Genomic DNA, 27,494 nt, shown 5'->3' with positions numbered 1-27,494 from the left:
ACACCTCATCCCTCTCAGATTTTGGAAGGCACTTCAGATTCTTAAACCTTGGGCTGAGTACTGTATCTATCCTTAGAAATCTCACATTGGTATCTTCTTCGCGTTTTGTCAAATCTGCTGTGAAAGTGTTCTTAAAACGAACATGTGCTGGGTCATCATCCGAGACTTCTATTACATGAAATATATGGCAGAATGTGGGTAAAACAGAACAGGAGATATACAATTCTCCCCTGAGGAGTTCAGTCACAAATTTAATTAATGAATTTTATTTTTTTAATGAGCATCATCAACATGGAAGCATGTCCTCTGGAATGGGAGCCAAAGTGTGAAGGAACATATGAATGTTTAGCATATCTGGCACATAAATACCTTGCAACACCAGCTACAAAAATGCCTTGCAAATGCCTGTTCTGACTTTCAGATGACATTGTAAATAAGAAGCAGTCAGCAGTATCTCCTGTAAATGCAAACAAATTTGTTTGTCTTAGCAATTGGCTGAACAAGAAGTAGGACTGAATGCACTTGTAGGCTCTAAAGTTTTACATTGTTTTGTTTTTGAGTGCAGTTATGTAACAAAAAATAATCTACATTTGTAAAAAGCAACAAAAGCTTATGCTCCAATACGTCCGTTAGTCTATAAGGTGCCACAGGACTCTTTGTCGCTTTTTACAGATTCAGACTAACATGGATACCCCTCTGCTACATTTGTAAATTACACGTTCACAGTAAAAAGATTGCACTACAGTACTTATATGAGGTGAATTGAAAAATACTATAGTTTGCATATAATTTTTACAGTGCAAATATTTGTAATAAAAATAATATAAAGTGAGCACTGTATACTTTGTATTCTGTTTTGTAATAGAAATCAATATATTTGATAATGTAGAAAAAGATCCAAAAATATTTAATACATTTCAATTCTTATTCTATTGTTTTACAGTGCAGTTAATTGTGATTAATTTTTTTAATTGCTGTTGATTTTTTCAATTAATCATGTGAGTTAACTGTGATTAATCGACAGCTCTAAATATAATCAAAATACTATGAAAACAAATACTTAATCTCAAATTTAGTTTTCTGCACACACACAAAAAGACCCTCTGCCACCATTCACCGACTATTTGTGAAGCCAAATAGCTCGAGTGTGCACCACCAGTTTTTTGTACTTAGCTTGAGTCCATGTTGAAATCTTGCAAGATTTGGTGTATATGTGGTGTTACAGGCATGCCCACGGTGTCCTAGAGGGTGGAGAGGGAGCCAAACTAAGCTCTGAATACCTTGATACAGTTACATAGAATCATAGAAGTGTAGGATTGAAAGGGACCTTGAGAGATCATCTAGTCCAGTCCCCTGCACTCAAGGTAGGACTTCGTAATAACTAGACCAAATGTATGCAGGTAACACAGCCTTATTAATTGGACTTTTGTGGTATATAAAATCTCTCATACATCAATGGAAGAAAAGACCCTGTAGTTTCTTCTTCCACTGGTGGGTAATAGACTTTATGCAGCCATGTTTCCAGAGAGAATCTCATGGTGGCTTTGCATTGGGCAGTTTATGGCCCAGATAAAACTTGTTTTTGTAAACCATATCTGAAGCTGTTTTGGTCTCTTGCCAAGCCAAGACTTCAGATTTACAATACTGTCCAAATAATAAAAGCGAGAGTTAAGGAAAACCACAGGTTGCATGGACAAATGTAATGCAATGATTTGAACTACTGCAACTCACCTGAAGGGAACTGTGTCCCAGTGAATGTGATGCAGTCTGCCTTAGCAAACCCTTAACAAACATTAGCGAGCTAATTCTCAAAACAACTCTGTGAGATAGGTAAGATAAAGCATTAGGGTGATCAGATGTCCCAATTTTATAGAGACAGCCATGCTTTTTGGGTCTTTTTCTTATATAGGCTATTATCCCCCACCCCTGTCCCAATTTTTCACATTTGTTGTCTGCTCATCCTACAAAGCATCTGTGGAATTGCTTCATCTACCACTGTAATGTAGCCAGTAGCTACCCTTTGGCTGGAATGCAGTAACTATAACAGTTTGACAGGAAATGCATAAGAATACTTTTCAAATTAAAACGTAGGGAGTAAGAATGGAACCATATGAGTTGGAGTTTGGCCAGGACACTATGGCCAGTACCTGCATTGATCCTTTAACAGGAGGAGAGAGGAAACATGGAATCAGAAGGTTCTATGGCAGTAGAATGGCCACTCTTTAGAATGTTGGGCTCCAGAAGCCCCATTTGAGGAGGTTGATGGATGGGAGGAGAGAGGGGCAGAAATCTTGGCTAATGGGGCTCTGAGGAGGGAAAGGTTCTGAACTGAGGAATTTAAGGATGATTCTTATTTCCTCTCTCTCTCCCCAGACCCTGATAGGAAGGGAAGAGAATGAAACAGACAGCACAAGTACAGAAGTCAGTCTAGGACGATGCTCCTGAACAGCTTTCCTGCAGCATCTTCATGCCTGCCTCCAGAAGCTCTGGCACTCTACACCCAATCCTGGATGCTATCCTTACAGATAGATCATAGCCAGCTCTGGAATGACTATTATGTGCCAAGATGCTTCTATATAGCATTTGCAGTCAGCTTTAGCACAAGACATGATGACTCAGCAAGTTGCTCTGGGAGGAGACAAATGCAGTTTTCCAAGCCATGCACAACATGTGAACTTGAAACTGAAACTTGGAGGCAACATAGGACATATCTACACTAGATATTTCTAATTAATACAAGGCACTTAACACGATTGTAAAGGCTAGTCTACTCTGGATACTCCCCACACCTTTGCTTCAGGGCCACAAAAGTTTGTAGTTTACCCTAGACTGATACCCAGGTGATTGGCACCTGGATCTGGCTGGGTCATGTGTTTTGTCTCAGTTTCATTTGTCAGAGTTTAAAGTATACCCACAGTATCAGATTGAGTCCAAAGCTTGCTTTCCTCCATCCTCTGTCTGCAAACTCTGTCTCTGTCCCCCTTCCCGCAGCCCACGTTGGCCTGGAGCAACGAACCGCAGCCAGCGCAATTGGCTGAACCCGTGGACGCGGCAGGCAAACAAACCGGCCTGGCCTGCCAGGGGCTTTCCCTGAACAAACGTCGGACCGGCTTTGAGAACCACTGATCTAGACCATCCCTAACAGGTAATTGTCTAACTCCAATGATGGAGATTCCACAATCTCCCTGGGAAATTTGTTCCTGTGCTTAACTACCCTGCCAGGACATTTTTCATAATCTCTAACTTAAATCTCCCGTGATGCAATTTAAGCCCATTACTTCTTGTCCTGTCCTCGGTGGTTAAGGAGAACAATTTATCACCCTCCTCTTTATACTGTAACAGGCATTTTACATGCTTGAAGACTGTTATCATGTCCCCTCTACCCCATCTTCTCTTCTCCAGACTAAACAAACCCAGTTTTTTCAATCTTTCCTCATAGGTTGTGTTTTCTAGACCTTTAATCATTTTTGTTGCTCTCTTCTGGACTTTCTCCAATTTGTACACATATTTCCCGAAGTGTGCTGCCTAGAACTGGACACAGTACTCCAGCTGAGGCCTTAGCGCTGACTGAATAGAGTGGAAGAATTACTTCTTGTGATTTGCTTACAACACTCCTGCTAATACATCCCAGAATGATCATATTACATTGTTGACTCCTATTTAGTTTGTGATCATCTATAACCCCCAGATCCTTTTCTGCAATACTTCTTCCTAGGCAGTCATTTCTCATTTTGTATTTGTGCAGTGATTATTCCTTCCTAAGAATAGTACTTTGCATTTTTCAATATTGAATTTCATCCTATTTATTTTAGACTATTTCTCTAGTTTGTCAATACCATTTTGAATTCTAATCCTGTCCTCCAAAGTGCTTGCAACCTCTCCCAGCTTCCTATCATCTGCAAATTGTATCAGTGTACATTCTGTGCCATTATCCAAATCATTTATGATGATATTGAACAGAATCAGACCCAGAACTGAACCTGCGGGACCCCACTCAATAGCTTTATTATGATCCATTGATAACTACTTTTTGAGTATGCTTTTCCAACCAGTTGTGCACCCACCTTATGGCAGGTTTGTCTAAGCTATATTAATCAGATCTAGTAAGACTATGTGTAATGGAACATGTAAGCAGTTATATCTTGGAAAAAAATGCTGTACTGATAGTTTTGATATACTTCTTTTTGAAAGCTGAGCATTACCAGTAGAAGTTGGTTCACTCCCTGACACTCTCTAACTGGATGAATTTCTTGGATGCAGAGGTGTTGCCTATAAGGCAAAACAAAAACAGCGGTGTCAAAAACATCAAATTAATTTTTTCTTTCATTGAGGGATATGCAAATCAAAGTGCACATGTTGAGCAGTTTCTTATCAATCATGATATTTTTTAATCCCATGGAGTACTTTGAGGGTGCATTTTCTCCAAATGTTTTTTCCCCATTTTGGGGAATGAAGTCCAGTGTGTTGCCAACTATTACATTTCTCATGATCTTTTGTGTTTTCCCTAAAGCCCAGCTCCTGGAGTCACATGATTAAGTTAAACTTTCAGCTTCCATTTTTTTTAAAGGTAAGTTTGTAGCCCTTGTGGTTGCAGAACAGTGCTTATAAACATGAACCCTAAAAGCTCAAAACCCAGAAGGCAAATAACAAGAATGGACAATTTAATACAGCATGATTCCTAAGCCAATCACAATTTTTGAATCATGACTCGTCATTTTTGAACACTTGGGATTTGCAATGCTGAGTCCAGTTCTCTTCTCATGCAGATGTTTATGTGGCCGCACATTCATATTTTTCTGGGAAAAAATTTAGAAATATTCTTTGTCACAATATAGGAAATTTAAAGGGCATGTGTAAGGCACAGAGAATATATATGAGTGTGGACGGAGGAGACTTTTTATTCCATAGGAGTGTTTGGCCTCAGGGGCCTTTGAATCGGGCTACCTTGAGACATGCACATTTTTAAATTTAGGGCATGTATTATGAGCTCTTGGAGCAGTAACGTGTGTACCTTTGCCTGTCTAGGTCTGGTGGAAATCCGATCAGATGGTGATTTGAGGTTTTGTGACCCAAGTAGATGTTTTGGGACTTCTCAAGGGAGCATAGGGAGAGAGCAGGAGCAGCAAAAGCAGCAACTATAGGAGTGCAGCTACTTTAATGGGGTTCACAGTGACAAATTGACTGAAGCCAAGTCTCTTTTGCTGGCATATTGTCTGGGTTTCCTTTCCTACGTTGCCTTCCGTCTGTGATGTATTTCTGCATTGGGGTGTGTTGGCGGGGGGGACACGCGTTAGTATCTTTCTGGTCTCTGTTAATGTTTGCAGGGTGGAAGGTTGCGGGTCTGTCTGGGGGGATTCCTGGTGTGTGTGTGTTTTGTGGTTTAGGTTAGGGGTTTTTTTAATGAACACCACGTTGGAGGGGGGGTAAAGGGTGTTTACTTTTCCGTGGCGCCTCCCCGCCCCCGCTGCGTGTGTGTGTGTGTGTGGAGGGGGGACTGGGGAGCGCCGCAGCCCCAGACTCAGAGGCGGGCAGGAGGGGGCGGCCGGGGTCGGAGCCGCAGACCCGGAAGCGGTTGCGCCCCTGGCAGGGGGCGGTGCGCGGGCTCGGCGGCGGCAGGAGGGGCTGAGCCCGGGGGCGGTGCCGCTGGCTGGTCCCATCACCGGCCGCGGGGCAGGGGAGCGGCGCGGCCCGCGGGATGCACGGGGCTGGCGGGCGGGCGCGCTGGAGACGCCGCGGGGCATGGTGAGCCCGGAGCACCCGCTCCCCGCGGGGACCCGGCCGGCGGCCGCCGCGCTGCTCCTGCTGCTGCTCCTGCTGCAGCTGCGGGGCGCCGGGGCGCAGAAAGGTGCGTGTGAGCGCGGGACTGACAGACTCCCCGCCTCCCCCCCCGCTGGGGGATGGGTTTGTCGGGGGGGTGAGAGGCAGGCCCCCCCGCCCCGCTGCTCCAGGAGTCCTCAGCGCCCGGAGCCGGGTGTTTACCCTCCGCCCCCGGGGTAACGGGTGAACCAGGGGCGGTGTCTTGTGGGCAGCCCGCAAATCCCCGGGCATCTGGCGGGGTAACTGACCAGCCGACAGCTTGTGCCCCCCTCGCCCGCCCGCCCCGTGTTTGACGTGCCCGCCCTGTCCCAAACCCCAGGGCTGCCCCCATCCCCACCTCTGCAAATAAAGGGGGAAAGAGGTGTCCAGTGTCTGTAACCCCCGCTCTGGGGTCCTCAGCCTCAAGTCCTAGAGATTTGTCACCCCACACAGCCCTGTGTTGTGGGGATGGAGAAGAGGGGATGCCTGGTGCTCCCTCTTCCTAATCTCAGGTTCCATGAGAGTAGTGATCATCGCTATGGGAGGAGATGTAGCGCCCCCCCCCCATTACCATCAGTCACTGAGTTGTTCCCCCAAGATTAGGGAGGAAGGTGGGGAAATGCCTCCAGACTTGTCCTAATGTGGGAGGAATTTGGCTTTGGTTTTAATGTTGCTTCAGCCCAAATTAAACACTTTTAATGTTGCTTCAGCCCAAATTAAAAGTTGAAGTGGGAGGCTTTCACACAAGCGGGATGCATGTAGGAGAATGGTAAATGAAAGTATAGGGAGATGCCTTCCAGGGTTTGGGGAGCAGGAATTTGTTGGCTCCTGTGTTTGCATCATATTGTTGTGTGTGATTTCCTGGTATGTTCTTTTTCTGAATTGTATGTTACTGTATTTGTGAGGTGATTTCAAGAAACATTGAAAAATGCAAGTTCAGGAGCTGGTGGGTAAAAGGGCAATACTAATGTTGGGGTGGTGTGTATATTTGAAATGTGGTTTCTGTGGGATCTTCAGTATATTGACAACGACTTGCAGGTTTTTCTCTTTCCACAATGTGTGATTAATTTATAAAACCAGAGTTAGACGCTAGAGATATGTAAGATAATGTGTACAGGGGTAAAAGGGACATCTTTGGCAGAATAGCCATAAAATGCACAATTCTTTTAGGAAAGTTGATGAGATGTCTCCTTTTTTCCTGAAATAACTCACTGCACACTTATGTATGCTGAAATTTACAAGGCAACCCTAATTTACAAGGCAACATTTGGTCTTTTGACAATGGTGAAAGAACCAGGAGTGTAAAATTAACTATCACTTTGATTCTATGCCAGAAAAAAATTGCTGAAGGGAATCATTACCATCTTAAAAATCTCCATTCTGTACCTAAGATTGTAAATAAGAGATTTGAGAAAAAAATATTTTTCAGTTTATTCTGCTTCTGACTGTACATTAGAAATAATGATGCTGACTGTACACAATTTTCTCTGTTTTTGCGTGTCTTTCAGATGGTAACACAGGAGAAGAAAACATTTTTTAAAAGTGTAAACTACAGGGGGACTCAAAGACAGTAGTAGTGTTAATGTACATTTAACTCATTTTTTGACCTGTATCAAACAGTAGTCTACAGAACATAGTAACCACACAGTTCAGCCTTTCCACCTTGTTTCCAGCTAACTGCATGAAAAGAAATTAAAAATACGGTACTTCCCGTGTAAAAGTAACACTAGTAGAAAGCAATTGCCATAGTAGCCACAGGAATGCCACATTGTGAATGGGAAAGCTGTTGATCCACAAGACAAACTCTTTAAGATATCCATCCATGAAAAGGTACACTAGCTTTCAAGTTGACGGTGTCCTTTGAAATCAAACATTTCTCCTAAATTCAGACATTTCTGTGAGGAGAGAACTAGATTAAATGGCAAATTTTGTTTAAAAGGGCAGTAAAAAGGAAGATTGTTCTAAAGTTTTGTGACCCCAGCGTTGCTGAATTCAGTGCTGTTCAATATGAGTGATTGTAGAACAGTGAGATATGTGTTATATTGTTTCTTTGCGAAAAATATTCTTCAGGTTTTTTGGGCAAAGATTAACATCAGTCTGTTTCCAGGGGTGGAGGGTGGAGAGCCTGTTTTATTAAAAGCTATAGTAGTCCTATTTTATTAAAGAGTCTCAGAGTAAGATAAAACACTTCCTTCGTATGTAATCCATGAAAAATTCTATGCAAAACACATGAGAAACTATTATATGCAAAACGCACAAAATGTTTAAAAGAACATTATTGAGATTGCAAAGACTAGCACAAAAAAGTCAGGAAATGCCTATGTAATCTTAATTCAGCCCCCTTGTGCATATGCATTATGATGCAGTCTTTAATTACATGCTCTTACTATTTTTTTCCGAGGAGTTGTGCCTCATTCATTGTTCAGAATGGACAGTGCTCACTTCATGAGAAACTGTTCACTGTTTTTTTGTGTCATTGTTCAATATGTGACCCTAGATTTTCTAATCTGCACAAACCCTGCTCTGAAGATAGCATGATTAATTTCCTCAAGGGCTTTTCTATGGTGGTCATAACTATAATATCAAAGTGCTTGAAAAATATTAATTATCTTCACAGCATCCCTGTGAGGTGAGTGGGTGCTATGATGGCCCAGAGGAGTAAGATTAAAAGTTTCCCCAATTTGAGACACTAGGATCTGATTTTTCAGAGTACTTAGTGTTATATAGCATTTTATACATTCAGAGCACAGCTTCCATTGACTTCATTTGCAGATGTGAATGCTTCTGCTAATCAGGCCCCAGGGTCTCAAGTCAGGCATGCATAAAATGAAGAACACACAAACAGTGACCCACTGCCTTAACCATGAGACCATCCTTTCTGTCCCTGCAGTCCTCTGCCTTATTCACTACATACCTTCTGACTCATTCAACAAAGGGGCAGGAGTCCTACAGACAACAGCCTTCTTCATTACACAGTCCTGATTCATCCCCAGTGCAGGTACATCCTGTGCACTCAATGAGGCAGGGGTCCTGTAGAAAAAATAGTACGTGATCATGTTGTTAAAGACTATCGTTATGCATATGCACAAGGGGACTGATTTAAGGTTGCACAGGTTACTCACTTAACTTCTGAGTGCTTGACTTTGCAAGCTTAGTAATGTTCTTTTAACATTTTTTGTACCTGTAATTTCCTAGGTTAAAAATAAAACTAACCCTGAAAAAACAAATTCCATCATGTGCCATCATATTGACACTCACATGTCCTGAATCTTTAGATCCACTAATGGCCCTCTGCTACTTGAGCAGATAGCAATAGTAATTTGTCATCTTCTAGACCAGAATGAGACACTTTGCCATTGAGTTTCATGGATATTTGCTGAAGCAGAAGAATGGTGAGAATCAGTAATTTTTAGTTCCATTACAGCTGTGGAGAGAAGTGTGTTCTATTGGGTACAGAATCTTCTGCCATTCCCTCCAAACTTGACGTTTTCTGTGCCTCCCCCCATTCCATTCCTGTTTCATCTCCCTTCTCCCCAGTTCCATTCTCCTCGCATAATCAGTCTCACTCCTCAGGCTTTGCCTCCCCATTGCAGTCTCATTGCCTAGCCAATCCTAGCCCCTTAGTCTGAACTCCCCATCACAGTCTCAGTCTCCCATTCCCTCCCTGAGCCCAGTCTCCACTACCGCCTGGTATTTTGTGGCTCCTCTGCCTATCTGTGCCTCTCCTTCTCCTCTGGTGCCCCCAACCCCACTGGGTCCCAGTCTCCCTTATCTAATCTTAGTGTCTTGTTTTCCCCCCTCGTACCCCCACCAGTTTCTTCTCCCAGTTCTTCCCATACACCTGGCCTCTCATCATGTCTATCTTTCCTTTCCCATACCTTGTTTCCTACCCTAGCTCTCTTTGCCTAGCTGTTCCCAGTTTCCTCCTTTTCTCCCGGCCAAACTCTAGTCCCTGTATCCCCATTCTTCCCGTCCTCCCCCTCCAGCTCCTAGGCCCAGTTTACTCCCCAAGGTCTGGCTCTCGTCCTATCTACAGTTGAATCAGGCAGCTTCCTCTTCCCTGCTGCCTAGGCCTAGCAAGGGAGTCATTGAGAGCACAGGAGACACAGGTTCCCCTGCTCTTGAGTTCTGATGCATGGCTTTGGCTCAGCTCCCAGCAGTCCAAAGGTGGAGTTGCAGGGAAAGTCCTGCTTAGGCCGAGGCTGGGGCATACCGAAGGCAGATGGAAGCTTCAAGGAATTTAGCTATGAAGCTCTAGCAAGTCTTGACTGACCATATGAAAACTGGGATTTTTCAAAGACAACAACTTATCCACCTTTGGGTGGATTTTCATGGGGATGGCAAAAGATACATTCTGGACAGAGAGGTCGCCCCTTGGCAAATTTCAAGTTGCTGCTCCAAAGTATGGGGTGGTAGAACTTCTCGAAGGAAATGTCTCAAGAATTGTTTAACATGAGCAAAACAACATATCATACAATCATAGAATATCGGGGTTGGAAGGGACCCTGGGAAGTCATCTAGTCCAACCCCCTAGTCTCATTCTCAGAAATGGCAAAAAAGTTTTGTCTGAAGTCTTCCAAAAAAATTCAGCCTGAGGCAGATACCCAGAACAAAATATTTCAGCTTAAAGAGTTACCATTTGGTAAAGTTATAAGCAACTGAAAACAGAGTTTTATAGTGAGAAGTGCTGGGCAACCTTAATAATGGGTTGTGCTGCCAGTCCCACCTATAATAATTTGAACAAGATTTGATAGTTTCCCAATGTGTTTTGCAATATAATTGTATACGAAGAAACAAAAGGTAAAATATGCATGCCATCTTGTAATGTTTTTCATTCAACATGAAAGAATGTACATTATAGATTGCCCACGTTTTAATCAGTATGAAAGCAGTTATAAAATACTCAAGAGCATAATAATCTCATTCCACAAATAAGAAATATTACCAATTGCTAGAAAGCTCTTGTGTGTTCTTGGCTGTGTTTGAGTTCTGCTCTCACTTAACGGTTTCTTCCACATTCTCAGTAACAATCAAAAATTAACATACCATTTTTTGTGTTTTATGGACATTCTGGTCAGCTATCATACATTTGTAAAACAGTCTGCTGTTTGACATGTTATAAACGTAATAGCGATGGATTCCTCACTAATTCCTCATTATCTAACACACAGTTTCTCAAACTGCTTTGAAGTGAGGACCATATTTTAATACAGAATGTCTCTTGGATCACCACTTATTCTATTCACAGTTGTGCAGAGCAACTCCCTTTGCTCTTGTGATTATATAACATCCTTGGGTCAATGATAGCAGTTGCTTACATGGAAAAGTAATATTGGGAAAGTATCTAATGTATTTTTTAGCTGCTTTTAATACCATTTAGCGGCTGGAAATGAGAGAGAGAGCACCAGCATCACGTAATCAGCCAGCTCTCCGTGGACCTCATCTTGGGAACTTTTGCACTTAACAGATGTTCAGCTATTGTCTTGTACTCAGTGTGGCCTATTCATCAGTTAAACCTAAGTTATTTTGGCTGTCCGGTAACAAAACAACCAAGTGAGAAAAGGACGATGCTTACGTTTTTTTCAACATAGAAATTCAAAAGTGTTTCAGTAGCTTGGAATTTATTTAGATTGTTAGGGTAAGGGCCTTCTCTGCTTTTTATTAATAAAGCAACTCGTACAGTTCGGCTGATGTGTAATGGAGGTATCTGTAGTGACTCCATACTTAAGGTTGTGTTGTAATTTACACTTTAAGCAGGAATAAACTCCTATTGGTTTTTTTCTTTGAATTTAGACTCCAAATTTGACATAAAAATGGTTGAGGATAATTGAATTTTCTTTCTTTTTTTTTCAATAAAATCTTTAACTCTTGGAGATGAAACATCTTAAAATGTACCTCTTTGAAATTTAGCTCTCCCCTCCCCCCCCGTTATATTTTCTTCTAAATTATCATAACCACCAAAATACCAAACTTCAAAAATACATATTTGGATATAAGCTATTTTGAAATTTCAAAATGAAACACATGAAGAATTATTTCCCTTTACTTCTTATAACCAGGGCGTGAAAAATCCACTTATTCAGATATCCATGATGAGTATGAATCTTCAGGATGTGTGCCATTGACTTCAGAATGGTCTAATCTTGTATTTAAAAGAAAAAATAAGATTCTAGCCCCTATGGTTGAAAAGATAACCATCCAAATTTGAGCACTTAAGTTAAAAGCAATGCAGCAATGTCATCCCAAGCCTGCAGAGAGACAGCTCAACTGACACTACTGGTGTTGTGTTACAGAGGAGCTCCTGTGGCTGCTGCTGCTGTTAATCAGCCAGTGAGAGTGGGCTGGCTGCCACTGGGGGATACCCTCAAGCTTCCTGGAGAAGGGGGCAGTAGAGGAGTACTTCCCCTTGGAGAAGAGTAATGTATGTGTCCAGTGTAGATTGATTTAAATAATAGTCAGATTTTTAATCTTGTTTTGCATTTGTACTTCTTTGTTTTTATGAAGAAAGATTGATTCTTGTTGTTTGGTAAACATTACAAAATGTTGATTTGCAACTGAATATAGCCTTTCTACTAAATTTGGTACTACTTTTTGCTGACAAAGAGGATACATTATACCTATACATTTAAACACTTGCTTAGCTTCGCATACGTTTATTCAAATTCTTAATTTTTCATTGTTGTTATGTTAAAAAGTAGAGAATGATGCATTTCTTATTTACTAGACCATAAATGTTTTAGTTGTAATTTGTGTGAAGTGGAATTTGGATAAAAATTTTAATTGAATAAAAAATTTGCAAAAACAGCATTTTAAAAATTATTATTAGCTGAAGAAAACTACCTTACATGTGCTAGATAAATAAGGTTGATCAAAACATTTTATATTTAAAACTAACTGATTTATTAAACAAAGAAAGTATTATCAGTAGTCAGTGAATTGAAACTGGTTGTTTCTGCTCACCACATCCTTCAAGATTTCAGAATTAGTAGATCTCATCCTCTCACGCCCAGTTTTTATTCATATCATGAAAGAGAGAAACAAACTTTCCTGCTTTTTCAATTGGTTTCTCAACTTTGAATGAACTAGGCATTGGACTGAACTAGTTGAATAACCTCAAATGAAGACAATATCCTGTCTGCATCTGCAGAAGAGGCTACTGTTGTCAAAAGCTGGTTTAGCATTTTAGTAAACTCTGACTCCAGGTGCTTAATCAGCTACTTACACTAGTTCATTGGTTTGACTTCTTTAAAATGGTTAGCAAATGTACTGCTTAATATTAATTTTTTAATTTAAATGATTGTAATAGATTATAGTAAGTTTAAGCCTTAACATAAATTGTGGCCATTTCAGACTTAATTATATCATTTTTTAAAATAAATCTGTATTCAATTTAAATAAAGTCGGGGGGGGTAAACAAAATTTAAATACTTGATTTGTATCTACTCTGTAGGGTTCCCAACAAGCCCGGTAGCAGACTGTGTGTGGCTACTTCCTGCGGCTACCCAGTAGAGATCTACTAGGGTGACAGAAGGGACTTCTATAGAGCCTTTTGCTTGGGTGAGTGGCAGTGGCAAGGGGCCACACCCATGCAAAGAACCCTCTGGTAAGGTGGAAGGCAGGGCCCTTGCTGTTGCTAGTCCTCAGGTTGGTTGGGGCTTCCCTGCTCTTCACACCATTGCTTTCTCCCTGGTTGGTCTAGGATCTGGTCCAGGAGCAAAACCTTCATCTTCTATTATACCAACAAAGTACTGTGTGTTTGGACAGAATAAAATTTATTGAAGGGAGCAGGGGCTTGTCCAGTATTAATCTGTTTGTCTGTATGTGTGGTGTTGGGGAGCATACATTCTTTTTGTGGGTGAGAGGACAACACTAATGTATTTGATATTTGTATGGCGCCTCTGGCAATAATTAGGAGTACAAACTTCAGCCGTCAGGAGTGTCTGCTCTTTGGGCCCAAGATTTTGGGGATATCTAATCAGGATGGAGTGTAGCTCAGATATTCGGCTTGGCAAGTAGCCTTATCCTTGTTCTTGGAGGTATTGAGTGAATTTTTCAAGTCCTGGTCATAAACTTGGCAGAACTGCATTAGGTTAACTGACAGATCTGCTGATATCCATCAGCTAATTCTGTTTTGACTCTGCCTGTCTTACTCACCATCTGTGTCTTGTACATACTCTGGTGAGACATGCTGGATAGCAGGATTGTGGGATGAGGGGGAGGGATGGAGCTTCGAGGAAGTAGGGTAATAGTGTGGTTAGCAAGGCCGTGCAAGAGTCCTGGGGAGAAACAAGTTTGTATTTGGAGGCTATGGTAGAATGGACTATGGAAGAGGATCCCAGTTCTCCTTTTGTGGGTTAATGGCACTTGAAGGGCTCCCCTGGTACTTCTGGTCTGTCTCTGGCATGCTGAAGCAGCAGCTCTATGGGCGCGCTTTACCCACTGATGCTAGAAATTTCAGAAGAGGTGCCTTTTAAGAGCTGGAATTATAATTGGGTAGTTTTCCTTTTCCTTTTCCAGTTAGTGGTAACCCTATTGGAGATTTCTGAGGTGGTGGATAGAAAATGTATGTGTTCTATAGGTCCCTTTTGTCTAGGAGATCCCTCCTCCAAGTAGTGATCCAACCCAGCTCTACTCATCTTTTGAGGCCAGATGAGATCAGGCCTCACTAGCTTAGCACAGTCCTCTTTGAAATATTCATCAACTACTACTTCATTTATAACTTCTTGCGATTCTCCTAATTAATCCCAGGATGCATTTTACGGTCAATATAAATGATATAGCAAATGTATACTTCACATCCACAACTCAAAATGTTAAAATCAAACTGTTGAGTTATGCTCAAATGAAGTAAGTGAAAACATTCTTAATTTTTTTTGGTCACTGTTGTCATATATCACCTAAGTCATTTGGCCTTTGAAAACATAATTTCCCTCCAGTCTGTTAGTGGCATTGCCTGGGCTGACTTTTGCAGCCTTCTTTATACTAATAACATGAATCAACATTTCCCAGATTTTGAAAGCTGAGTCCTCCCCTTTGGGAAAATGGAAATAATCACCCATCCTTTGCAACCCCACCACTTGGGATAATGCTTGTGTAGATCTTCGTAATATGATCACTACTCATTTGTTACGCGTTTTAAATATGAAATAGCTAACAATGGTGACATTTAAAGTATCATTGGCATCTGTGATAGCATCCACCAGTATCAATGTGGGCTGGTCAGGGAAGGTGCATAACGCTTGCATCTTTAAGAACTCAAGACTTAAGAAAGCTACGAACAGGGATTTTATTTCTCATTGGTGATGTAGAAATGCCAATCGGGATCCTGGGGGACCCAGCCTACCCCTTGCTCCCCTAGCTTATGAAGCTGTAGACTCACCAACTTGACAGCATCATGGAGTGATTCAGCTACTGACTTGGCTGGTGCAGAATGACAGTTGAATGCACTTTTGTTGGATTGAAGGGACACTGGTATTGTTTACGTACAAGATTGGATCTCAGTGAGAAAACTGTCCTAATAGTTATAGATGCCTGCTCTGTTCTGCATAACATCTGTGAAGTAAAGAGGGAGAAGTTTCTGCTAGGGCATAGGTGGGACATCTGTCTGCTGAGTTTGAACAGCTAGACACCAGGGCTATTAAACAAATTCAATGCGGAGGTATGGGTACTTTGAAAGAGCATTTTAACAGTGAGCCATAGTAACATATTGTGGTGTACTGTGCTGTACTTGGCCTCCCTGTTTCGCTGGCTGTTAGGAATTGGTCGTGTTTGGTGAACATCTATCAGTGCACCTATTAATTTTGTGTGTCACTGATCCTGCGAGTTGTCATATTGTACAGTAACAAGTAATTGGTTGCTTTCAGAAATGGTTGGCATTCTGTAGCATATGGTGCGAGCTAATAAAGGTGAATTATTTTGCAAGTATTATAATTTTATTCTGTAACAAAATCAGTGAAAAGAAAAATCTGTACAATTTTAAAGCAAATACATCAAAAACTTCAAAAATCTCATTCTTTTAATTTATTAAGGGGAAAGAACATTCATGTCCATTTTAACTACACATACACCAGGCATGGCTCTCACAGGTCAGTGCATGTGAAGCTGTGGTTGTCCTTAATGACCCCTGGGTGAAGTGGGAGGGGTAGTGCAGCGGTCCTTGATACCACATGGAATATTGTGTGAAGAGGTATAGGGAGTGCTGCAGTGAGTTCTCCATAGACTGCAAAAAGAGGCGAGTCTGGGATTGTTGAACCTGTAGTTTGTCATAGTATAATTCCCAATTCTGAATCTTAGCGTCCAAAATGTGGGTACTAGCATGAATTCCCCTAAGCTTAATTACCAGCTTAGATCTTGTAGTGCTGCCACCAATCAGGACTTAGAGTAGAGTGCCTGATAAACTCTGGTCTCCCCCAAAACCTTCCCTGGGGACCCCCAAGACCCAAAGTCCTTGAGTCTCACAACAAAGGGGAATAAAGCATTTCCCTCCCCTTCTCCTCTCCTCCAGATGTTCCCTCCCTGGGCTCCTGGAGAAATATACAGATTCAAGCTCCATGAATCTAAACAAAGGGATTCCCCCTTCTCCTTTCTTCCTCCCAGATCTTTCCCGCCCTGGGTACACTAGGAGATCACCGTGATTCAAACTCCTTGAATCACAACACAGAGAAATCAGGTGGGTTCCCCCCGCCCTTTCTCTCCCCCTCCCTTCTCCTTCCCTGTTAAGTACAGACTCAATTCCCTTGAGCCTCAACAAGGGGAAAAATCAGACAGGTCTTAAAAGCAAAACTTTTAATAAAAGAAAAACAAGAATAAAGAAAATCACTGTAAATTCAAGATGGAATATTACAGGGTCTGTCAGCTTCTAGAAACTGGAGAAAAAGTCTCCTCCAGCAGAAATACAATTTAAAATACTTCCAGCCAAATACACATTTGCAAATAAAGAAAAACAAATAAAAAGACTATACCGCCTTTGTACTTACAGAATTGGAATAGAAGATTAGAGAGCCTGTAGGTACGTGTGGTCACTCTCAGAGCCCAGAGAGAACAAAGCAAAACCCAAAAAACACAAACAAAGGCTTCCCTCCACTGAGATTTGAAAGTATCTTGTCTCCTGATTGGTCCCCTGGTCAGGTGTTTGGATCCCTATTTGTTATCCCTTTACAGATAAGAGACATTAACCCTTAACTATCTGTTTATAACATAGGTCCATAAGAGTCTGCAGCATTTTTTTGCTGCTGGAGAAGCCCCATTAAGTCCTGGTGCATCTCCCTCTCCTTTTCCTGCTGGGACTTCTTGGACTTTCTCCTTTCCACTCTTTCCTTCTCCAGGCTGTCTGCAGTGTTCACCCTCCAGACCCTTTGCTTATGGTTGATGTAGCACTGGCTTGCAGGATTTCATTGAATATGTCATCTCAGGTCCTCTTCTTTCTCTTCCTTTTCTGACTCAGACATTTAGTGGATGTGGCGCAGGAACCCCTTAAGGCAGCAGTGGCAGATAAAACACACACAGGTACCATTGTCACTATATACACAACGGAAAGTGGAAGTTAAGATTCATAGCTCCCTTTCCTTGCTCCCCTAAAGTTTTAAATGACCTGCTCATTGACACGTCTGCTTCGGAGTGCTTGTGCATAGCGCCACTAAGCACCAGCCAGGGTGAGTGTGACCTGCCAGGTATGAGGGTAATGTGGAGGGAATTGCATTGTTGCATGAAACTATGAGTATAGGGCAATGGTACTGAATATTGGCAAAATTTTCCAAAGGAGGTGGTGATTTTAGCTCGTATCTCGCTCCTGAGGGTAACAAAGGCAGAGAGAGTGGCATGGGAAAGTGTCCGACTTCAGAGGAAGTTAGAAGTCTGACATCCCTAGAAAGCTTCGGGAGAGGATTGTGGAGTACCCCCATGCAAGTTTCATCAAGAGCTCTCAGGAGGATTCAGGTGCCACCCCTGCTCCGTGTGACCCCTTTGCCTAACTTTACAGGACAGTGAAAAGCAGATGATAATTCTACCTCTCTTTGTTCTACTGCTACGTCTTCTAGTATGAGTAAACTAATGAATAGTCAGTAACTGTATCCTGTTAAGTCAGAGGTGACAGCACAGTAATGGGAAATACATTTACACACTGACCCTACATTCTCCCCACGCGTTGCCTCTGCTGTGAACCACCTCTGGAAAAACTACCCCATACTGATCTGAGGTTCCTTCCCCTGCATCAGGCTTGTCCGTACTTGGTTGCTGGGACTGAGTGGACTGTGGTAGAGTCTCAGATATGTTCTGGCTGACTTCATAGCTGGACCCCCAGTCGCGTGTCCCTTATCATCCCCACATATTTGGAGACATATTTGCTTCAGATGAAAGGAATGAGAAGCTGACACAGCATCTTTGCTGCATGTAAACAGCAGAAAAATTCTTTACAGAGCATCTTATCAGAGCAAAAGGGATTATGGTAGCCCATCAAAGTAGAGGGTTGCATATTCAGAGTTAAAATGAGCAGCTTGAAATTCCTTTCTTTGCTTAGATTCATCTAAGAACTCTGGTGCTGCTGTCATTCCATTCAGTTAAGAGAGAGTTAATTTTTCATATTCTCCCTTGAATTCCCATTATTTGCTTTCAGAATATAGTATTTTATGCACACAAAATCTCATCAAGAAGCCTAACAGTTAAATTCTTTCTCCAAAAATACACTGCATATATTTAAAATGCATATCAAAATATGAATGTGAATTTTTACATTTTGCATCCTGTGTACTTTGCAGACAGTAATCAAAGTGTCTATAGACCTGGTCTCATGCTGTTCCCTTCTCCATGTTAGGAATGGGAAGAGTTTTTTCTTGTATTAAGTTTCAGATTTTTAAAAGGATTTTGATAGCAGTTCACTTTGTTCTCCAAAAAAGGTCTCAGAAGAAAATTAGAGTAGGTTAACTGTGTAACGGAGATTGCTTTCAAGGGTGGTCTTTAATTAAACGCCCTATTCCACATGAGTACACTCCTCTAATTTGCTACAAGGGACTTAGCAGGCTTTTCATATTTTGTGTTGGGCCCCATGCACCATGTGGTGGTTATGGTTTTACAATTACTTTGTATTGATTTCACAAATTTCTTTGAGAAGTTGAAAAGTTTAATTGTATTGCAGATTACTTGTTCAATCACTTGGCCTGTGCAAATTTTCTGGAAGATCTTTTCAAATGTCAGAGATGCCACTTATTAAAGACAATAGAACTTGTCAGCTCATTCAAGAAAAATGTGTTATGTAGGACTAGACGTTAAGATTCCCTGTCTGAACTCTAGTAATCCAATGTAATGTCTGTGTGTCCAGCTCACCAGAAGCTCGATCCTATGATAATTGAATTTGATAATGACCTTCAGAAAAATAAAACAGATGTCATCATAGATATGTGCCTGGAATGCAAAGAACATTTGCAATGAGTGTTTCCTCTTTCTTGAAGAAGTGGCTGATGGCTGTAGAACTTTTTCCCTTGATCAGAGATGTCTGTCTGTCCGTCTGATCATCTGCAGACAATGTTATATAACTTAGAAACAATGACACACTTCTTATGCAGGTGAGGTTCAAGTACTCTCAGAACCAATAAAGCAAAACGATTCCCTTGTTTCGCAAATCTCAGTGGAAGCAAATACAAATAATCCAACTAGTTCCTGAATGATGATGCTGTCCTTGGCAAACTGTGCATTGGGTGCTAGACATGCAGCAGTAATCTGTAAATTCTTCAGGCATAAAAATCTGACATTCCCATATTGCTATCCCAAATGAGACACCTAACAAAAAGACAGACATAAAATATGTGACCAGTGTGAGCCACTAGAGAAATTTGACTTTGACACAATGATCCTAGTTTGGGCTGCACGTGCCAGGTGGCATCATTTAGACCTTCCAAGAATACCTTGAAGATCTCCTACTATTTCCACTCCTGTCTAGAATCTGTAAAGCAACTAAGGCCTTGTCTACACTGGTTAGAGTGGTACAGCTTAAAAAAATAAAAATTTTCCACCCCCTAACCAACATAATTATACTGGTACAAGCCCTTAGGTGGACTCAATTATACTGGTATGAAGGTGCCTTATACTGATATAGTTATTCCCTTTCCCATGTGGCAATATTTGTACGGTATAAAGCACCTTCATATCAGTATAACTGCATCCACACTAGTGGCATTGTAGCGCTTTATACCAGCATAGTTAAAGTGGTACAACTTAGTAGAGTATGCAATGCCTGAGAATGGTTTTGGTTCACTTAATTTTCAGAAACTCTGAAGCAAAACGTAGACTTAAGTTCATAATCCTATATTCCCAGCAGGTCCTCTACCAGTAAATAGGAAGACGTTACTTCAGGCCACTGTGAAACAAGGCTGAACTTTCCATACTTTGACAGGGTAAAACTGCTAAAACATTTTAACCTGCATTTTTTAAAAAGATTGTGTTTAAAAAATGCATGTTAACATGTTTTAACTGATATATTTTAAAGGTCAACCTAATAATTTTGGCCTCCCTGTTCAAAGCTGGTGCTGGGTGTTAGGGTAATTATGGTGACATATCTATTACTATTTTGAATATATAAATAACTAAGCAATCACCAGTCCACATGACAGAACAGGAAAAATGCAGGTAGGAAGTATAGAGGATCAGCTGAATTGTTCATTACCTTAATTAGAAAACAACCTGAAATCAGCTGCCATTATGTTGAAAATTATTTTTTTTTTTAATGTCCAGGATTTTGAAATGTTGGCTATAGGTCTGAAATATGATCAATATGGATTGGCTAAAGAGCTAGGTATTTATTATTATAGTTATTTTAACCCACTGAGTTTCATGCTTTTGAACGATAAACATTTTGTCTTCACTTCTCAGCAGAAAACCAGGAAATCTTATGACTTTACTCATTACTAGCAAAGGAATTGGAATATTTTTTCCCTGAGTTTCTAAAATATTCTTAACAGCCAAGATTTTGACAATTAAGGGCTGTCTTTAGTCTATTTGCTGTAAAGTTTCTTAATAGTAAATCTTGCATTCACGGTCTTACTTTTATTGAGATCCTGAAAAATCCTTTTACAAACAAACGATATACAAAGTATACATACTGACCCCCTCCATGGTAAAATGAGGCAACCATTTACTAGTATACAGCAATGCCTGTTAGGGTAGTAAATAAAGACTTTGTCAAGGGGGAATTTAGTTAGAGACAATGTAATTACTGACCCATTACCAAAATGGAAACAACAGTGTTTATGGTATATAGTGTCAACTAATGATGCAACAAACAATTTTCAAACAAAATGCTAAAAATAAGATAAAGCAAAGCATTGTCAAATGAGTGCTTTTATTACAGAACCTGTGACTACACTGAAATCAGTTTTGAACATGTTAACTTTTTTTCCAAAAGAAAATATACACTATTGTTTTAAGACTACTAGCAGAGGCGACTTATAACTACTTTCTGTTTGGAATGCTAATCTGTATACTAGCTCCACCAGCAGCTGGGATTTTAAAACATACACTTATCTTGCCTTTTTGATGTCCTTGGGAGTGCAAAGAAAACAGTTTTTTTTAAATGAAGGGTCTCTGTGGGTTTAAGTCACCAAATATTATTAGTTTTTTGCAGTCTTTTCAGTGCAGTCAACTTGCTGCTACAATCATTCTAGGAAAAGGCACTGTCCGTCTTAGCATGAATCTTTTTTTCATTTGTGTAGTCATTACATAGGTCTTAGACTTTTTAGCATGGATTGTTTTTTAACCTTAGAACACAGAGTAGAAGGTTAGTATATAAAACAATGGCATACCGTGAAAACTGATAGCTGTTGTATCAAAAAGCTCTCTCCAAGGGTAATGTTGATTGTTATGGAGTGCTAGAATTTGGTACCTGAACATACTTTCTAATAATGATGATGTCTTCTGTTAAGAAAAAAGTGAGAGGTTAAATGAATCTCTTGATGAGGAATATAGTGTGTGTGGGGGGGGTGGGGGAAGAATGCTTTTAAACAGAATGTTGAAGGCTAATACTTGTACTTTGAGTGTGATCTTGTGAGCTGCTGAACACTTCCAAAGGGCCCCTCTGGAAGTGCTCTACGTCTCACAGGGTCATGCTCTACAAGAGTAGTGCAAACCCTAACACAGTAATTTGATACAGCTTACTTCAATGGGTTGGCTTCAAATGCTAACACAGATTCCAGTTTGCAGGAGGTGGTTTTATTCCAAATGTTACAATTTAGCTGGATTGAAGTCTTACAGTCAAAACTACTTCCTTCCATCTTGGGAACAATGTTCATTGAGTCCTTATTGCTACTTATGTGGCACTCTCATGTTCAAAGCAGTTTATAAATGCTAATTGCATCTTAAATTGACTGCAGTTAATATTCTGCTATTGACTAAATACTCTTAGACTTATTAGTTAGTTTGCCCTTGTTATGGATGTTATGCTAATACTTGTAAATTTATAATCACATTTATGCTTGTAAATTTATAATCACATTTGATTTTTCTACTCACAGATTCATAGATCTTCCTTATCATTGTATTATTTATTTATTATGTAGTAAATGATAGTATTTTTTTTCCATTTATACAGAGATGGTGCTTCAGAGGCCCCCTAGGCATTACACAAACATAGAAATTGCCCTAAAGAGCCAGTAGGATTAATACAAATATATTTTACTGGCAACCAAATACTGTCACCATCTTAAAATTAAACAGTTTATGATCACACTTCTCTTCAGCTATTTCCAGGGATTTGTTTTGCTCTCCACTCCCCCAAAAGATCATGTTGTGCTTCTGCTCCTATTGCCAAAATGCTAAGAATTCAGAATCAGCAATTAAACTGATGTCTTCCTATTTAAGATCACAATTACAATAGGGTTGGATATCCTCTCCCCTTTTTGTTAAAATCATTTTTGTGTGTGTGTCCATAAACCTGAAGAAACACTTATCCCACTGTTTGTGCTATGTGCTTTTAAAAATAAATAAATAAAACCACCACAGAGTAATCTTCCCTATTGGGGAAAGTTGTTGCAGCTCCCCAGTCAGATATGCTCAGGAACTTAGCCACTGGGTAAAGTTGGTTAAATCCTATTTTGTTGCAATTATAGTTTCACCATTGCCTATTTTTCTTTTGAGCCTTACCACAATGTAGTTAGTAAAACTTTCCTTTCAAAAATCTTCTGCCATTCCTAAAGACCAGGTTGACTACTAATGACCCTTTAAAGGCACATGCTACATGAATAATTTATTTGTGATAAAGCTTTTCTCTTTTTAAGGTGATGGTTGTGGACACACTGTTCTGGGCCCGGAAAGTGGAACTCTTACTTCAATAAACTACCCACAGACATATCCCAACAGCACGGTGTGTGAGTGGGAGATTCGTGTAAAATCCGGACAGAGAGTGCAGCTCAAATTTGGTGATTTTGATATTGAAGATTCAGATGCTTGCCATTTTAATTACTTGCGAGTTTACAATGGAATTGGACCCACCAGGTCAGAGATAGGTAGGAGCTTTTATGTCCCTTTGTTTTTTAATGTTTGAATACTGTTGTGTGGGGTAGAACTTGAAAAATATTCATTCCCTACTATTTGTTTGCTTTCAGAAATACTTCTTAATACACTGTACTGACCATGAACTAATGTGTATTTAATGTAATACAATAATTCTTCCCAAAACGCCAGAGAATTGTTACAATTACATTGAGTTCTAAGCAGGCTGGGACCTTGTCTACCTGTGTGTATGTTTGCAGTGCCTAGTACAGTGAAGGCCATCATGTAATAAATTGATGAAAAGGAATGAGATGTGTACTGTATACAAGGATCTCAAATAGGGGGAAGGAGTGAATTTAGTGTAATAGAGCTATGGTATATTTTCTCCTATTCCCAGAGCAAGAAAATCATGCAAAATTTTTCTTACTGTGATGTCATCTGCTCTTCACAATATCAGAAGAAAATGGACTAGAATGCAGTCAATTTGCTAATGATAGCACTGTCCTAAAAGCACTGTTATGGAAGCCTTAACTTGTCACTGTACTGTATGGTTTTCTGTTAGGAGGAAAGGGAGGGTAGAAGTAAAAATCTAACCGTATAAAATTTAAGAGTAATAAGCCAAAGAAAAGGAGTCTCCGGATTTTCTATGCAGATGCATTTTGGCTGTTTTACACTGTATTCTACAGATATTTCTTTCAGCAATAGTGTTTTTGTTTTTGTATAATCCAAGAATATTGAAGTGGCTGAACCAAATCTTGCTGTAAAGGCACTTGTGGAATGCTGGCTTTTTTCAAGCTGACTTGTCTTACTGTTGTTACCTAGATGACTGTGTGAGAATAAGTATGCGCTCTGAGCCCTTGAGCCAGACTCACTCTAAAATAACAAAGCACTGAGGTCCTTAAATGGCAAGAAACGTCCAGTCCTGATCAGTCCTGTTACTCACTTGTAAAAGAGAGTTAAGTGACTTAAGTAAATGTTCTTTATTTGTTTCTTTTCTTTCGTCTTTCAGCTGTATCCAGCTGGTGTGAGTATAATACGTTCAGCAGTATGTGTCTTTTTCTGTTACTAGCAGATTAATTTATGGAACTAATAAGGATGCTAAAAATTGCAGCTATGGCTAACACAATTTCTTGAATTTACATATTTGAAACAACAGATAGGGGAGATATTAGACAACTGACTCCCATTTTGATCCTGTCTCTTGATGTTGTCTCTAGGCAATTATCTCAGGTAAAAAAAAATAATATAGAGTTAAGGTGGAAGGAATCTCCATTCTGCCAAAAAACTCACAGGAGAATGTTCAAGATTTTTCCTCTTCCCCACTATCCCCTAAAAAACATTCAGGAAATTTCAAGTTAAATTTCAGCTTTGCAAGCTTTGGATTTTGGGTTTTATTTATTTATTGCACAATTAAGATCAGTCAAAGAATCTTAACTCTGAAGTGTCATCTGAGAACAACCCTAAACTCTGAGGCAATTTTCTCCATCCGTGTGTGTGTGTTGAATACCCTTACCTCTTAATAACTTTTTTGGGGTCATGAAAGAGATGAAGATGGATAAAGTTGTCGTAAGGAACTATGGGATCAGATTTATGGATGTTTGTGACCCTGAATGTATTTTGTGTACTTCCAGGTATTTTGTTTGTTTTGGTTTGGGATTTTTTTGGTAAATTGAATCATTCATTTGGAATTTCCAGGCTTTCAGTGTTTATGTCTCTTTGGAAAACTACAAAATTCTCAAGTGTTGTTTAGCGGAGGTGTTAGTTTTTCAAACTTAACTTTCAGTTAACAATCTATTTGCTAGGGAATTCTCTTTTATATTAAAAAAAAATAGCACTATTCAATGAAAGGAGTCCCTGCACAATTTGGAAGCTCAAGAGGGACTTGGTGAACCTTACAAGCCTTTCATTCTTCCTAGACAACCTTTAATCTTCATGTGGCTTGATATCTCCTATTGCCATTTAGCCTCCTATGCCTTTCCTTTTTTCACCCCTTTAAGTTTGGGTTGCTCCCAGCAATCTATATCAGGGCCATTCACACTTTGCATGTATTATACATATTTTAAAAGATGCACACATTTTGAAATATGGACGTGTATATAATATGGTTTTAAGTGTGTATATGTTTAATGCAATAGTCTTTGCATTCTCATAACTCTGTTCATATCTGTGTAAGTGTATGTATACAAATGCTAGAACTCTAAATGGTAAGATGGGTGAACTCAAGTGCCTGGTGTTAAATCAGGATATTGATATAATTGGCATAACAGAAACTTGGTGAAACAATGATAATCAATGGGACACGATAATACCAGGGTACAAAATATATAAGAATGACAGAGTAAGTTGCGGTGGTAGGATTGTGCACAATATGTGAAAGAAAGCATACAATCAAACTTTACCATACAATTTCTATGGACAAAAACTCCATGCTTGGATAATAAGACTATAGCAGTAAGAATATACTCCTGACCGCAATGGTGCCTGTGATCATAAAACGCTCAGGGATAGTAGAGGGGCTACAAAAACAGCAAACCCAATAATAATGGGGGATTTCAACTATTCCCATATTGACTGGATACATGTCACCTCAGGATGGGATGCAGAAATAAAATTTCTGGACACTATTAATGATTGCTCCTTGGAGCAACTAATCCTGGAGCCCACAAGGGGAGAGGCAATTCTTAAGTTTATATATGGTCAGAAACGTGACAAGCCAAAATGTAACAGGAAAGCCTTAGAAAAGTGAATCAGAGGGAAACTTTAAAAACTGCATATCTCAGAAGACTCTTCATTTATCTTGCTCCAAAAATATTCTATCCTATAATGAGATATGGAATGTGAAATGTCAGGTGTGTTGATTTATTTTTGGTGGATGTAGGGGTGGGTGGGACTGTTTGAAAATCATACTTATCATGGGAAGTTAGCTTTGTTAGCACTTCTTCATAATAGTGTTCAATCCAGTATATGAGTGCTGTATACTACTAAATGAAAATAAATGTTTTACAAATACATCTTCCTGCAAATTAGGCCCATATGAGTCCCACGTGCATTCTTATTTTGTAATTATTAAAAGATATACAATACTGTTTATTGTGATGAGCTGTTACTTAATCTCAATGACAATAAACTTATCCTGTGGATCTTTCCATTAACAAGGTAAAATTGCAGCTGGTCAGCGAATACTGGGGGCTTGCATTACCTGAAAGAAAGTTATTTTTACAAAAGTCTTCAAACTCAAACCACAGTGGAAATTCCAGTCAGAAATTCCATTTCTCTACTAGAATTTGTGGATCTGTGATCATTTTGCAGAACATCTTCGCCTTGCAGCCAAAGATCTCCACAAAACTTGTGGCATACTTTAAATGGAGAGAATCCTCCCTGAGCCTCCCACCCCACTGAGCCCGAACTAGCTGCATCCGGACTTCAACCCACCAAGTCCCACTCCCCAGCATCCAGACCTCACACCCAGACCACCCCAATGAGCCCCACCACCTTCACCTTGGACCCTCTTGAAGAGTCCCATTGTCCCTGCACCCAAAACCCTCAACGAGTTCCTGTGCATCCAGATCCCTCACTGAGCTGCCTGCATGCAGATTGTCCCACACAGAAATCTCTCACCCCACACCTGGATCCCCAACCCCCACTAAGCCCCTCCACATTTGGATCCTATTGGGCTGAGCCTGTATAACCATGTCTTGTGCGTCTGATGCGGAGGGGCAGGGCCCTGGGGTGTTTCTGGGACAGGGCTAGCCCTTGCACTGTGTCAGGTTCAGGTGCAGTCTCACCGCCAAGTCCCTGTCCGGGAGTGTGGGGAAGGCTGCAGGGTGATCTCCCATCTCCGTGCAGCCATGCTGGAGCTTCCACATGTATTTATTGATTGATAAAATGTGAAGAATTTTGCAGCATTTTAAAATATTATGTGTGACTTTTTTTTTCCTCTGAATTTTTAGGCACAGAATTCCCTTAGGAGTAGATTTTGGAGATGTAATGTAAAGTGTATATTAAGCCAAACTACAGAGGGGGCATTATCTGGGGGTTAATGGTCCATTAGGAAGATCTGATAGCCCGAGATGCTCAATGTGGGACATCAGCTCATTCCGACTATGAGTTAGTACCCAGATATGGATCAGGTGGCTCTTGCTGTTAAATATAAAAACTTGCTGAAAAGAAACTTTCTTCTGGACTTGTTCTAACTTCAGGGCTCTGTGCATTTAATATAACTAGTA

General features: G+C 40.3%; 1 protein-coding gene across 4 annotated transcripts in view; it reads left to right on the top strand.

Moving 5' to 3' along the window:
* Nucleotides 1-5,739: 5,739 nt before the first annotated feature.
* Nucleotides 5,740-27,494, top strand: part of DCBLD2 (discoidin, CUB and LCCL domain containing 2) — a 61,305-nt gene continuing 39,550 nt past the window's right edge. For all 4 annotated transcript variants that reach the window (XM_030583199.1, XM_030583202.1, XM_030583193.1 and 1 more), the window contains exons 1-2: nt 5,740-5,845; nt 23,055-23,282. In XM_030583199.1, the coding sequence (XP_030439059.1) occupies nt 5,740-5,845; nt 23,055-23,282 (334 nt within the window). The remainder of the gene's footprint in view (nt 5,846-23,054; nt 23,283-27,494) is intronic.

This window comes from Gopherus evgoodei, chromosome 1, assembly GCF_007399415.2.
Source record: "Gopherus evgoodei ecotype Sinaloan lineage chromosome 1, rGopEvg1_v1.p, whole genome shotgun sequence".
NCBI lineage: Eukaryota > Metazoa > Chordata > Testudines > Testudinidae > Gopherus > Gopherus evgoodei.
Note: the sequence above shows the minus strand (reverse complement) of the source record. Positions and strands in the feature narration are given on the sequence as shown.